At 32.6% G+C, this 14197-nt stretch overlaps 1 protein-coding gene across 1 annotated transcript in view; it reads left to right on the plus strand.

Moving 5' to 3' along the window:
• LOC107445028 (organic cation transporter 1) overlaps nucleotides 1-6761 on the plus strand; it is a 31946-nt gene extending 25185 nt beyond the window's left edge. Inside the window, exons 8-10 of the mRNA XM_087163648.1 lie at nucleotides 971-1152; nucleotides 4061-4224; nucleotides 6527-6761. Of these exons, the coding sequence (XP_087019774.1) occupies nucleotides 971-1152; nucleotides 4061-4224; nucleotides 6527-6608 (428 nt within the window). The 3' untranslated portion in view covers nucleotides 6609-6761. The remainder of the gene's footprint in view (nucleotides 1-970; nucleotides 1153-4060; nucleotides 4225-6526) is intronic.
• The last annotated feature ends 7436 nt before the right edge of the window (nucleotides 6762-14197 follow it).

Here is a 14197-nt window from a genome sequence, read left to right on the forward strand (position 1 = left end):
TTTATTCGTGGATATAATTACATTTATTCGATATTTTAATACTTACTGACGATAGAATCGAAGAAATATTAGTGTTTGGAGTATCGGGCAAATGTATACCGGGCAGTGGCACTTAACTAGACCTAGTATGATTAGACCTTTGGTAAATGTCCGAAATATATACTAGGTCTAGTTAAGTGCCACTGCCGGTATATTCAACACTGATGTTTTTTTAAGGTCAATAAGTGCACTACCTTGTATACATTTGCCCGGTATACCCTACACTGATGTTTTTTTAAGGTCAAATGCCATTGCCCGGTATACCCCACACTGATGTTTCTTTTAATCTATTGTAAGTAAGTATTAAAATATCGAATAAATGTAATCTTATCCACGAATAAATTAATATCAAATCGGATGTAAGAAATATTTCGGACATTCACCAAAGCAACTATGTGATTGTCAACATTCACCGGTGAAAGTCAACAACCACCGATTTCGGTCATTCACAGTAACATGCACATCATTTACATAATAACCTCATCAGAATGTTTATTTCATACTTTGCCGGTTTCTCATTTGGCATTCTATAAAATGCCTAGGCAATGTGTGAAATAGAAATCATTTCATACTTTGCCGGCTAGTTTTAGGCATTCTATACAATGCCGGATTTCATACTTTGCCGGTAACATATAATGCATCAGATATTTATATATGTTTGAATTATAAAATTTCTTTTTTTTTTTTTTGTAGTACAAAAATTTTAGAAATGTAAAGTTCATGTTTTGTTTTACCATATTTTTTTCAATTTTTTAAATTATTATTGAAAAAATTGAATAAAATAAGGTTATCAAAAATTTGGTACATGCAAATATTTTTGTTTGTATATTATTCAAATATTTTTGTGTTTGTATTATTTTTGTATTTATATTGTATTCACATAATATTAATATTTTTGTATATTTCTTTTGTGATGTTCAATGATTTATAGATATGCCACACGTCGCAACAATATGTTCTTTGATTGGAAAATTTCTAGCGACGGCTTCGTTTATGGTAGTTTATCAACAAAGTTCAGAATGCAACCCGACATCACTCAGAGCAATAGGCATGGGTCTAAGTGGTACAATGGGAGGAGTAGCAAATCTTATAGTTCCTTATGTAATTTATTTGGTAGGTTTCATTTTTTAACTCAAAATGTTAATGGTCCTTGTAATTTTCAAATTTCGTTTACATTTTTTTATGTGGTAACGCATTCAAGCATTAGCCACTTGTGGGTCACGGGGAATCATGGAGGTTAAGGATCCACAGTTTCGTGACAAACAGCATGATTGTGGCAATGTTGTGGGCAATGCGCTTAGGCTACCTTTGCTTCCCAGACAAGCTAGAACCCATCAATTTGAAGCTGAGTGGAAAGACACCACTGGGTTCAATACCCAGTCGATACGAATCCCACATCCGCCTTGCGCCGACCACAGTACTAATGTGAAATAACCTCAGTGTAGACGGATCATGGGTTAGAATCCCCTTGCCGTCAGGCTAACCGTGGGATGTCTTCGTGGTCTTCCTCTCTATGTAACGCAAATGCGGGTTAGTTCCATCAAAAAGTCCTCCATGAAGGCAAATGTATCCCAACACTCGATCCAGGAGATCCCTTGTCTTCTGGATTGGGTTCAAAACGACAAGGTTGCGGAGTTGAACATTAGTAGTCGTAAACCCATAAAATTGGGTCGGCTCATTAACGACGGTTATAAAAAAAATAACAGTTCATTGAGCCTTGGTGGCTCAGGGGATAGAGCTTTCGCTTTCCAATGAGGTGAACCAGGTTTGAATCTCAGCGATGGCTGATCGATACGAATCCCGCACCCGGCTCACACCGACCACAGAACTGACGTAAAATATCCTCAGTGGTAGATGGAGATCATGGGTTAGAGTCCTCTGGCCGTCAGGATTACCGTGGGAGATTTTCGTGGTTTTCCTCACCATGTAACGCAAATGCGGGTAAGTTCCATCGAAAAGTCTACCACGAAGGCAAAATTTTTCCAATACTTGATCCAGGAGTTCCTTTGTCCTCTGCATTGGGTTCAGAAATACAAGGCTACGGAATTGAAAATTAGTAGTCCTAAACCTAAAAATTGAGTCTGCTGTTCAATGACGGTTATAAAATAAAATTACAGTTCACTACCTTAACCACTGAGTCAGGGCAGTGATAGCATTAGTGATCGTGGCGAAAAACGAATTTACAGATTGCAAGCAAATAATTCTTCCAAAAAATATATTTCCTCTCTTAAAAATAAACAATTTAAAAATAGCTCTAGAAAGTTTAATAAAACTCGTGAAAACTTGCGATTGGGTAATATTAAAACTTGAATGTGTGTTTATTGAAGTATATTCGATCTATATATCGCCTCGATAATTTCTATTTGTGATAACAATGAATAGATAAATTCTTTATAATATATGCGTGATTTCTCAGTTTTCTCCAATCATCCAGATAGTAAACAGAGTAAGCACAGTGATTTCAGTGAAATTAGCCTCCTGTAACTGAATGCGAGTCTGATCTGACCACTACGAAGGTAAACCAGTTTACGAAAGAGCCATCTAATAGAAAATCTAGCAAAAATAAGAAAGTGATAGCAAATATATGACTAAAAATTTTTCATTTATGAATATGATTGGTTTGTCTTATTTAATTGTAGACCACAGCAGATTCATTTCTCAAATATATAGGATAAATTTACCGGAGGCACAATACCATTCTTAGAAATCTGCGAAGTGGCCAGCAATGAAGAACATACTGGTATTCCATCAATAAAATCACCGATAAAATCTGTGCCATGAGTAACTAAACTCTTGAACTCAGAATGCCATTTGAGTGTTCGTTTATAAAGCATTGAGATTTATAATTCCCAAAAGTATCATTCGTGTGATCGTGTTGAATAATATACAAATAAGGAATTGAAGTGTAAAAATCCCTTTGCGCTTTATCATCCTTACAAACCTCTTCCTGACTAACACTCCCTCAGTTCAGATGTAGCTGCATCAGACACCATCATTTATAACAGTAGATGGACTCAAAGTGTCACGTGAAAAGCTTTACTTAACCCTTTGTATCCGGTTTATTTAAATTCCGAACAAAGAGGAAACGTCCAAATTAAAAGGCCAAAACAGTAAATAACTACAAACTAAATTTGCAAATATTAGGCAGATTTTGCTTGTTTTTAAAAAGAACGCCGGCCAGGTGGCTGAGTGGTTAGCGTGCCTGACTGCAAAGCCAATGACTGCTGGTTCGAATCCCGCTCTGGGCATAGATGTTTCTTTCTCTCTGTGTTGTCTTCTGATGAGTGAATGTATGAATGTGGCCCACCCTATGAACGGGTATTTGTGGCAGTGTGGCGTGGGTAATGTTGCTCGCCTCCGTGACTTTGGTTCACAGGCGCCCACTGGGTAACGATAAATGAGCAACACTTCTGGCATCTTCTAAGGCAAAGAACGAAAGTTCAGTGTCTGCCGTTATTAAAAATAAAGAAAAGTTTTTAAAAGATTTAGCATGACATATCTAAAAAAAGTGATGAATTATATAATCCTACGAATTGTTTAGAGATAGTGGTGGATAAAAACCTACTAAATTGAATTTATTAAACCAAAAATCACAATATTTAAGTACATTTTGAATAAATTTTCTGCAATTCCAAAAAAGAGTGCAAATTTTATAGTTCTATATCATGTTATACGCTGTCCGCAAGCTGTTTTTCGTGGCCTATGTGAAAGGTCAGTGTCAGAACGCGGTGGCAGACGCAGCCTAAATGTAATTTCAGTGTCAGCCACCGGTGGCTGACGCGGCCTAAAGGGAAAGTCCAGTGTCGGCCACCGGTGGCTGACGCGGAGCTCAACGAGTTAATGAGATCGTCGACGATGGAGGCCTATTTTTTTAAAAAAAAAAACATTTTAATAAGTTGTACCAATTAAATAAATAAATGTTCGTAATTAGCTCTATGACATTATGTTTCGGGAAGAACTCTGTAGTCATCAACTGTACTTGGAACAAACATCTAAATTCAGACATTTTTTGTTTTTGCAGGCATACATCGAAAAATATATTCCTTTCCTTATCATTGGAGTAATGACGCTTTTAGCTGCAGCTAGTGCAATGTTTTTAGATGAAACTCTCAATTATGTTTTACCACAAACAGTGCGAGACTCTGAAGAATTCGGAAGAGATCAAAAGTTTTTCTCTTGCAGCGGGTGAGTTGAATGTTTTCTAACCATTTTTTTCTTTTTATTGAAAAAAAAAACTTAAAGGCCGCATTGATTCCCACAGGCCAAAACGTAGACAGCTAAATCATTATTAATATGCTAAGGGGTTATATCTCCTTAACTAAAGTAATATTTAACCCTTTAATTACTGGGATCTGCTCTACTGAAGTGAGGCCACTTGAACAAAGCAATGCACCTCGAAGTGTGAATGTGTATGTAAGACTTTTTGCTACATTTTACTCTTGCAACTAAAAAATACTTTACTCTAAAGAATAACATGTACAGAAGGAACTTGTTACGACTTTCTAAACATATTAAGAGCAATAAAAAAAAAAGTCTGTGGTGTAGATTCAATATAAGTAAAGGGAATATAAGTAAATAGAATATTAGCAATTTGCAGTTTGAAGCAGCAATTATTTTTGAAAAAGTTTACATGGCAAAATTGTCGGCTAAATTTGAAAGGTCATGCTTCGAGCTTTTAGAATTGGTGTTTATTTTGCCCATGCAAAATTTGCTTCGACTAAAATGAGCGTAGGAAGTTAAAATCTTTTTTAACTTTTGGAATCTAAAAGCAATCTCATATAAATATCAAAATCCCAATGAACGCTGAACGTTCTCCAAATATCTGACATAATAGCTAGGAAAAAAAATTATTAATTTTTCTCCTACTTTTGGTCGATCTGAATTTCATATGAGTGAAAATTACACCATTTCTAATAGATTAAAGCATGATATTTCCAAATGTGCATAAGTTTTGTCATGTTTCAAATTCAACCAACAGTTTTTAATTGATAAATTCAAGATATGAAAAGTAAATCTTAAATTTTGCTTTCACTTAACAAAATTGAATGTAACGAAAAATTCTTAAAAATTGGCAGTTATGCGCGGAGCTGAATGTAATACGGAAAAGATTAAAAACTGGTTGAAAAATCATTTCCTTTACAGCTGGCTTTTGGAAGGACTAAAATAAGCTTTTGCTTTAAATTATTCTTCAAATTTTTAATTTCCTTGGCTAAAAAATGTCTTGCATATCCGCTATATTTGTCAAAAAAAAAAAGTTTTGGTTTCAACAAATATTTTGATCGTCTCGAAAAAGAGCTATATTTAAATTATTTTCTTAGTATTACCTTTTGCTCTTTTCAGTCTTGGTTTCGATGTTTATTTCAGGAATGCCGCTGACTAAAAATGTAAATAGTGATGATTAATAAATATAAAAAATCTATTAGATATGATTAAAATTAAGAACTTATGCTCTAGCATATTTTTAGCTTGCAGAGACCGAGAGACTGCAAAAAACAAGGCTCTTGTGGGCTTTGTCTATTTTAAAAAGTGGTAACCAAATGACAATAATTTAATTTCTGTGTAACCACCACTAAAAATTGTTTTCCGAAGAAAGTATATGTCAATGAAAATTCCAGCTTCTGAACCTCATCAATTATGTCTTTCATTTTTCAAAAATCAATTATTGTACAGATCAAATCATGTTTTATCTTTATTTTTAATTTAAGTCTACCATCAATATTTCTAGTGTTATGTAAAAACGCCAATGTGTCAAATTGAATTTTTTCATTGTTTTATTATTTTACAAGCAAACGGCTTGATTTTTTTTATGGCTACCACAAATCATTATCACATGCTAGATGGCGCCACTAAGGCTTAGCAAAATTTATGTAGAATCTTCATGAATTTTAATCCCGATTTTCTGTATATATGCTATCATCAATTTTTAATCCTCAATTTCAAATTTCTACTGCAATTAATGTAAATATCACAGATTAAGCTCGTATTTCGTGTATATCCATCTAATCATGGCTGTATTCATTTTTCAATGGCAATTAATGTAAATCTTCGATCAAGTTTGTACATACTTCTAATCATGGTTACCTTATTATAATGTTACCACATTGTTACATAATTCAAAATGTTTTATTCACTGTATATAATTTTCATGATGAATGGGGTAGGGGCCGCTGAGCGGCCTTGGCACCCAGTTTTGTTTAAATAAAGAAAGAAAGAAGCTTCTAAACCACTTAACAACAAAGTGGTACAATTAATTACTTCTAGCAATAAAATTATTTCATTACCACTACTAAAATTTTTCAAGGACTGCGGAAACCCTGAAAGAAAGATTTAAATATGAATAATTTGCAATGTTAGTCATGATGGTAGTAACAATTGAATAATTAAATAAATAAAGATGAATTTAGTTTCTACCACTTCTTACATTTTTAGATGCCCTCTAATATCTATTTTACTCTATCATGATTTACGCAATTATTCCTTATTTCAGGAGGAGAAATAGTTCCGAAGTTGAGAATGATGTAGAATTATCTCCTAAACTTCTGGAAGATGGATTGGCGGAAAAAGCATAAGACTTGCTAAAAACATTTTCGTATGCAAAGAACTTATTTACAACACATGATTATTAGTTATCTTGTATTCATAATAGAACTGAATAGGTAAAAAACATCATTTGAAACAAATATGAATTTTAAAAGAATAAAATTTATTAAAGTTTATTAAAACTGTGACTCATCAATTTTTCTCAATCGATATATCATCACGAGGAAAACTTAAGTGGGAAGATGGGAAAAGAAAATGGTTGCAAAATTATTTCATTTCTTGCTTGTTTTCGTAAGGTATAAAAATTCACGACAACCATGACTTCATATCCATGTAAAGTACATACAATACCTGAAATACCAACTGCTCCGGATACGCCAAAATAATTTAAAAAAAACGGTAAATAACTACAAAGTAAATTTTGCAAATATTTGAATATATTTGCTTGCTTTTTAAAAGGTATAGCATGACTTAAGTTCTATAAAGTGGTGAATTATACTGAAAATATTACATCATGTTTGAAGATGCATAGCTTATTCTCTGTTATAGGCATCCCATCCTTATTAGTTCTATTGTTTAATTGTAAAATGGCCATTTCTACTAAAATAAAGTAATTATTGTTTTGATACATCACAGTTCTATCAATTTTTTACCATCCCTGAGTACAGTACACACAAAAAAATGGACTACCCTGAATAACTTTTGATCTAATGATCGGATTTTCACGTCCTAGAACTCATTCTTAATGTTTCAAGGGGTTGACCTCAAATATGCTAACTAATTAGAGCAGTTGACGTTTTAAGTAATGAAATCAGAGGCAAAAACGTACTTTCTCTGAATAAACATACGTCTTTTTCTACTGATTCGGATTTTTGAACCCCAAAATATAGTGGTTAGCAGCTATGTAAGAAATGTGGTCCCAATAGTTTGGTCAGGAGAGCTGTTCAAAATTTGAATCATTTGAAGTTTATTTTATTTTTTGCGTATTTCGTCATATCTAGCGAACTTTGTAAGCAAATAAAAAAAATTAGCACACAATTTTAAAATTCGTTTATCCAAAGATAATTCCATGCAAAAAAATATATAGTAGTAAACATTCATTACTTTTTCAAGTTATTGCCGAAAAAATTTTGTACTTTAAGGCATAAAATTTTACATGGCAGAATACAAAATTTGAGCAAAAATTGTTGTACAGTTTCGGGGAGATCGAATTTTTTAAATACGGCTTATCGTTTGGTAGAAATCACATAAATCTCGGTGCGCTGCCGCGAAGCGTCATTAACCAATTCATTTGTATTAATAAATCGATGATGCGGAGTAGAGAGGAGGAATGGAGATGGGAAGAAGAGGGGGTTTGTGTGAGTCCGGCTTATCGTTTTGTTAAATTTGGGGTTATATATTGTTTACTTTTGAACTAAGTAGTGGTATATTAAATAAATCAAATTGTTATTTAGCGGCCTACAAGTAAACTGCTTAAGATATCGTTTGGCTGCCAGTTTTATTTTTTCCTAACCCTGATTGTTGCCAATCTGAGAATGCTTGTATGAGGGGCCGTTCAAAAAGTACGTACACAAAATTGGAGAAATTTTAAACCCCTCCCCCCCTTCGTACATTACCGTACATAAGGTCTTACTCCCCCCCTTAGAGTACGTACATTTTATTAGTCTACCCCCCTTTTTCATAAAAATTAAAATAATTATGTTTTAAATAAAATTAAATATTTACTTAAGGAGTGTGTAGGATAAAGTCTAATTTAAATTTGGTGTATGTTTATAAAGTACGTACTTTGTATAATACCTCCCCCCCTCCCCATCGTACAAAACCGTACATAATAGCAAATCCCCTCCCCCCCCCTTCGGGATGTACGTACTTTTTGAACGGCCCCTGACTCAACCATCTCAAAGATGTTATATATAAGAATATTACTTAATTTTTAGATCATTTGCGAATTTTTCCACTACAAATAATTTTTAAACAAGATAAGTAACTTTTATTAGCACGTTGAATGCCAACCTAATTTTACATGGTTAGCCCGTCTGGCCAAACGGTAAATAACTAGAAACTAAATTTGCAAATATTAGACAGATTTTGCTAGTTTTTTTAAAAGATTTAGAAAAGATATATCTAAAATATTTTTAAAAGGCTTAGCATGACATACCTGAATAAAATGGGGAAATTATATAAGTTTACGAATTGTTTAGAAAGAGTGGTGGGTAAAAATTTACTAAATTGAATTTATGAAATCAAGAATCACAATTAATAATCTACCACTTGAAAATATTTATTCGCTGTCAAGAGCAAGTTGCCATCTCTTTGTATATAAATAAAACTATTTTTGTGTGTTCTATATTGCCTTAGTTTCTTCAAACCATTTCAGTAAAGATAATAATATAAAAAAATTAAAAGCATTAAAAATTTACTCGAATTATGTGTTTCTAATAAACTTGACTTCGCCGGTCACCGGTGACCAGCATGGCATTCAACATTTTAAAGAAATTACTGTTTATTTATCTAAGTATTTCATTATTTATTTGGTATGTAATGATAAAAAATAACCTAATAAAAGTGCTAAGTGTAATTACAGCTTTCAAGACCAATTGTTTCGCATAACGTATGGGTATTCAACCTTATTTTTGCCAATAATATACACTTGGAATAGTTAAATTTATTTTTGTAAGCAAGAAAACTGAATGCATATCAATTATCTCGATATTTTACCGATTAATGTGTTTTTAGCAAAGCTCTCTCCCCAAGGGAAATAAAAAAAAAGCCTCAGTTTAAGTGAAGCAAAGCTATAATTTTAAAATATATATTGCATCTAGTTTTAAAGAATTATCTACATCTTAAAGGAACAAATAGTTTGGACGCTAAAAAAAATATTAAAATTTTTAATAAATTGTTTTTGTGGCATTCTTCCACCAGGCTGAACCTAATAAAATCAATTCAAAAATATTAGTTTTTGGAAAATTTTCAAGAATCCAGACAATTTAGAGTAGGCGTAATGCGTCAAGCAGTAAAAAAATCGTACGCAATCGCTTTTTATTTTCATAAAACTCACCAAACATAAACATGTAAATTTAATAAAATTATTACTACTGTTATTCTCATTAATATAGCACAATATTCATGATTTGCAAAGGATGAAGATAGCAAAAATTCCATAAACAAACATGAATTGGCCCATTTCTAAAAACTGGTGAAACATAAAAACAGCAGTACTAAAGTATTCAAATATAACAGCTAATTTGGGACAGAGAGAGAATGTTTTATTAGATTTATAAATTATCATTTCTTAATTTAAATTAATTTTTCTAAAAGATTTTCGTATTTGATCTTATTTGTTAACTTATGAAAAAGGTCATATTTGTATATCTTGAAAATGTTAAAAAAAAATTTAGAAATTTTGTAAGTAGTATTAGTATTTTTTCTTAAATTCTCTAAATAATATGAGGTTTTCTATAAATTTTTATTTATCATGTAACAAAATTTAATAACAAATTAATCATAACAAATAATAATAACCAAAGACGATGGTCTAGACAACGAAACGTGAAGGTATTAGGGTTTCTAACCCTGTTTCCACTAGCTGTAGATAATCTGGATTGCCAGTAATCTAGATTACACGAAATCCGATCGTCAAAAGAGCGTTTCCACTTCTGTATTCTCGAAACTAGATTAAACTAACGATTGCATCTGGTACCTAGATTATTTAGATCATTCATGTTGAGCAAAGTAAGCTAAAAGCTTGTTACAAGTGTGGCAAAAAAGACTTCGAAACTGAAACTGAAACCCTACTTAGCGTCGTTTGACATCCATTATATCCTGAGTTGCCTGTTGCTATTTAATTTATTCCTCCATCATTCATTATCTTTAAAAAAAACAGTTCTTTTCAGAACTAATATTTTCATTGATTTTTTCTTGTTTCTCTGTTTTACATTTTTAAAATAACATATTTTATTGCATTATCTTCGATTTTAATTTTTTCATATAACCATTTGACTGTTTTGCTGTTCTTTAAAACCGAATTTTTAATTTTCATTTCTATTACTGCTTAATTACTTTACTACATATTTTAACACTACTTTTTTTTCTTATCTTACTTTCTTCATCTCAAATGTTTTAATTTTGGATGGAGTCCTTAGAAGTCAGTTTGGTTCTGCTACAGCAGAATCAGCAGCTTCTACTAAATTTACTTCAGCAAAGAAGAAGAGAGCGAAACAAAGTGTTGCGCTTGTTTTTAATCTTAAGTGCATCCATTCGTTTAAGGAGGCATTCTGTGTGGACTTTAGAAAGACACAGTTACTTTTGGCAAGATTTTGTTCCTCCAATGTCTGACAGCCAGTGGAGAGAAAACTTCAGGATCAGCAAAAGAACGTATCAGTTCTTGTGCGAAAAGCTATGCGTCCTTGACAGAAAGGATACAAAATTCCGGAAGGCTATTCGTAAAGAAAAGCGAATTGCCATTGCTTTGTATGCTTTAAGTTCATCTGCAGAATATAGAGCAGTTGCTCACTTGTTTGGTGTATCCAAAAGCATTGTTTGCAAAATTACCCTTGAATTTTGTAAAGTTTTTGTGGAGGAATGTGGTGATCTAATTCATCTTCCATCAACCGAAGAAGAATTGATAGAGGCCAGAGATGCATTTAAGGATTGCTGGGGTTTTCCACAGTGCTTGGGGGCTATTGACGGAACCCACATTAAGATCCAGCCACCGAAAATGCATGCTACGAGCTACTATAACTACAAGTCATTTTATAGTATCGTGCTGATAGCTGTTGTGAATCACAATTATGAATTTACGTACGTGAATATTGGGTCTCCTGGACGGAACAATGACGCTTTTGTATTACAGAATTCTGCGTTCTACAATTATCTGACTGAAAATCCTTTGCTGTTCAAATTATCTGAAACAATCAAAGGGTGTTCAGTCCCACTGTGTTTTCTTGGGGATTCTGCCTTTCCACTATTGGAAACTTTACAAAGCCTTATGAGGAACATTCAGCAATGCCCGACATATTGAAAAAATACAATTCTTCTTTATCAAGAGGACGGGCAATTGTTGAAAATGCTTTTGGAAGGTTGAAAGCTCGATTCAGAATTTTAAAGTTGCTGGAGACCAGAATAGACAATGCTGTACCAGTTGTGCATGCAGCTTGCATTTTGAACAATTTATGTGAACAGTTTGGGGATTATTTTAATCCAGATTGGAAAAAAGATGTTGTATTGCATAGCAACAATACAACCTGTGTTATGGGCAATAACAAAAATCAGCCTAAACTAGTAAGAGATGCTATGGCTGCATATTTTTATGAAAATAATGAATGATGTTTTTTGTTATGTTTATATTTTAAATGTTTATTTTTATTACTTTTTCTAATTAAAGATTCATTACATAACTTTAATTAAAAATGTCTTTTATCGAGTTGATTTATTGTTAAAAATCAGTGAAAATAGCTAAATTTGTCAACAAAAAAAGAATTCCTATTCATACATACATCATAATTAGTGTATGCTTACCAATAAAAATTCTTTTTTATTCCTGATACATAATTTTAATCTATATGTATGTACATTCACAACGTGCAAACATTTACTAGGACATCGATTTGGAGATAAAGCAACTTGTTTTTGGGAAATAGTTTTTATATTATTCACTACTAAAGCAACTTTTACATAATTTTAAATTAACTTAATATTTAGTGGCTCATTCTATCTTTTTAATTAATAGCTGTCTTTTAAGAATATAAAAAATATTTTAACTATTCAGTTATTGAATATATTTTTAAATAAAAATTATTTATGAAAGCACGTTTTACAAAAATATTAACTAAATGAATAGAAACATGTTGCTTTTCACTGCAGGCTAGATAAATAGCAACATAAACTTGCAGTTTGCTATAGAACTGTTCTTGCACATAATTGAACATGGTAACCATTTTCTGATAAATTGTTACTTTAAGTAATTATTAGAGGACAACTATTTTAAGTCAACAGTTTGGCTTTGTTTTCATCCCGGTACCCAGGGAAAACAAGTACCAATGAACATTATTATTAATGATCATACTCAGTTCATAAAAAACACGTTGTAAGAAACCGAAGGAGAAATTCCAGATCGTTCATGGGCTGCATCTACCAGATGCTGGGTGCATTGGAAATAAAAGTGACACATAGGCCTTCTAAATACAAAACGAACATTTATTCAACAAAACAAACAGCTCCTTGGTCAGAGCTGCTTCTCCGACGGAATCATAACATTGAATGACAAAATCTGACGCCAAGCGCAGAGGCGCGCCTCGCCAACACTTTACTCACTGCACTTCATTTCACAACACACGTAAATGTATGTGTTCTAACTGGTTTTTCAAATAGGTTAATGGTTTTTTTTCCCAACTTGCAACAGAATATAGAATTAAAATTCTCAATAATCTTCATCTTTAAAATAAATGAAATAAAGGAAGATGCAAATTTTGAGAGTAGTTTGCGATCGTTGACTGCTTTGGACTATCTACACAAAAATTAAACAGTTGATAAAAAAATGTTTTTGTTTATACAAATTAAGATTTTTTTTATATACCTAATTAAAATATATCTAACCCAATTATTAGCTTTAAATTAGTTAATGTACCATTATATTTACACGTAGAAAAATTTCATAAGAAAATTGCAAATTCTTTCGTAAACAGTTTTATTTCTTTTTGCCTTCAGCAAGTCATTGTGGTGTGTCTTCCACAAATTGATTAATAACTCCGTCTCACTATCTGTCCAAGATATTTTCATTTGCTTATCCATATTTGTTTCCATTTTCGAAGACGAATCTCGATTTGCGCGCTCTAATCTAGTTTCTCAAACTGGATAAACTGTAATCCAGTTCACTCAGACTTAATCCATCACGTGACCAACTGAAATCTAGATTACGCTTTAATCTGGATTTACTTGGGCTAGTGGAAACAGGGTATAATACCCTGTTTCCACTGGATTACAGTTGAACTGGATTACAGTTGTTACAAGTGGAATTTTTAAGCAGTCAACATATTCGTCAACTCGCCCCTTCACCTCCTCTCTCGCAAACTGATTCTAATATTGCAGCAATTCTTGCTACATTTATGGAGACTCAAAAACAATTACTGGACAGACAAGTAAATCAACCAAATATCATTCAAATTACATCCACTAATGATACCGCAAATTCCATTTCAATATTTAAAGGAGATGCTATTGATAATGCTTCTGAATGGATAAAAGAAGTAGATAGAATTGCGACACTAGCCAATTGGTCAGATGATCTTAAGCTAACTAATGCTATTTCTCGCCTCTCTGGATCTGCAAAAAATTGGCAAATGACACGAGGTAAAATTTATAATGACTGGACTGAATGGAAAACTGCCCTCGCTGCCAGATTTAAAAGGCGTATTACGATGCAAGAATTTTTAGCTCATCAGAGCGCTCGTAAATTAAAAATTAATGAAAGTTTAGTTGATTATATTTAGGCTAAGGATGCTCTTCTTGAAAAAGCTCCGTTTACTATACCACAAGCTGATCGCATTTCTATGATAATTGGTGATATTACAGAAGAAAAATGGCAGATTGCATTAGCTACTCAGAATTCCATTACTGTCGA

This window comes from Parasteatoda tepidariorum, chromosome 5 (assembly GCF_982258835.1).
Source record: "Parasteatoda tepidariorum strain Cologne lab strain chromosome 5, Ptep-v5.0, whole genome shotgun sequence".
Taxonomy (NCBI): domain Eukaryota; kingdom Metazoa; phylum Arthropoda; class Arachnida; order Araneae; family Theridiidae; genus Parasteatoda; species Parasteatoda tepidariorum.